Source organism: Sprattus sprattus (assembly GCF_963457725.1).
Source record: "Sprattus sprattus genome assembly, chromosome: 18".
Lineage (NCBI taxonomy): Eukaryota > Metazoa > Chordata > Actinopteri > Clupeiformes > Clupeidae > Sprattus > Sprattus sprattus.
In genome coordinates this window covers 24,355,214-24,355,778 of record NC_137916.1, presented here as the reverse complement: position 1 = coordinate 24,355,778, position 565 = coordinate 24,355,214, and the positions used below count along the sequence as shown (strand labels likewise).

The 565-nt window shown below is 45.1% G+C and overlaps 1 protein-coding gene across 3 annotated transcripts in view; it reads left to right on the top strand.

Moving 5' to 3' along the window:
• rab11fip4a (RAB11 family interacting protein 4 (class II) a) overlaps positions 1–204 on the top strand; it is a gene marked incomplete at both ends in the record, with an annotated part of 64,679 nt that extends 64,475 nt beyond the window's left edge. For all 3 annotated transcript variants that reach the window (XM_080855760.1, XM_080855759.1, XM_080855758.1), the window contains one exon: positions 88–204. In XM_080855760.1, the coding sequence (XP_080711886.1) occupies positions 88–204 (117 nt within the window). The remainder of the gene's footprint in view (positions 1–87) is intronic.
• Between the last annotated feature and the right edge of the window lie 361 nt (positions 205–565).

Sequence of the window (565 nt, the reverse complement as noted above, 5' to 3'; positions counted from 1 at the left end):
GAGAAGGAGGAGCATGTAACTACTGCTCACATTGTCTCTTTCTTTCTTTCTCTTTCTCTCTCTCTCACTCTCTCTCTCTCTCTGTAGCTTGTGGATGCTCTGAAGGAACAAGAGGAGATAAACTACCGCCTCAGACAGTACATGGACAAGATCATCCTGGCCATCCTGGACCACAACCCCTCCATCTTAGAGATCAAACACTAGAGCCCACACGTCTGTGCCACTGTTCAGTCTCTCACTGCTGGACAAACAGCGCCCTCTGCAGGCGGGACACATGAACTGTATCACATACTGGATTTACAGAATTTGCTGTCAGTGACCACATGGTACCTCCCATATGCCCACTTTTGAGTTTTGGTATTTTTGTTTCATCACCACTCAAATCACTCATTGGTTGAGATGACGTAAACAGACACTTCGGAGTGAAAGGGAACACAACTGGAAGCATTCATTCACACATGACCTGAATGTTCACTTTCCATTTCTTTTTAAAGTTATGTTTGCATACACTACCTCTAGGTACATAGGTCCAGCGCTTTCACAAGCCTGTCGTGTAATGTTTCAC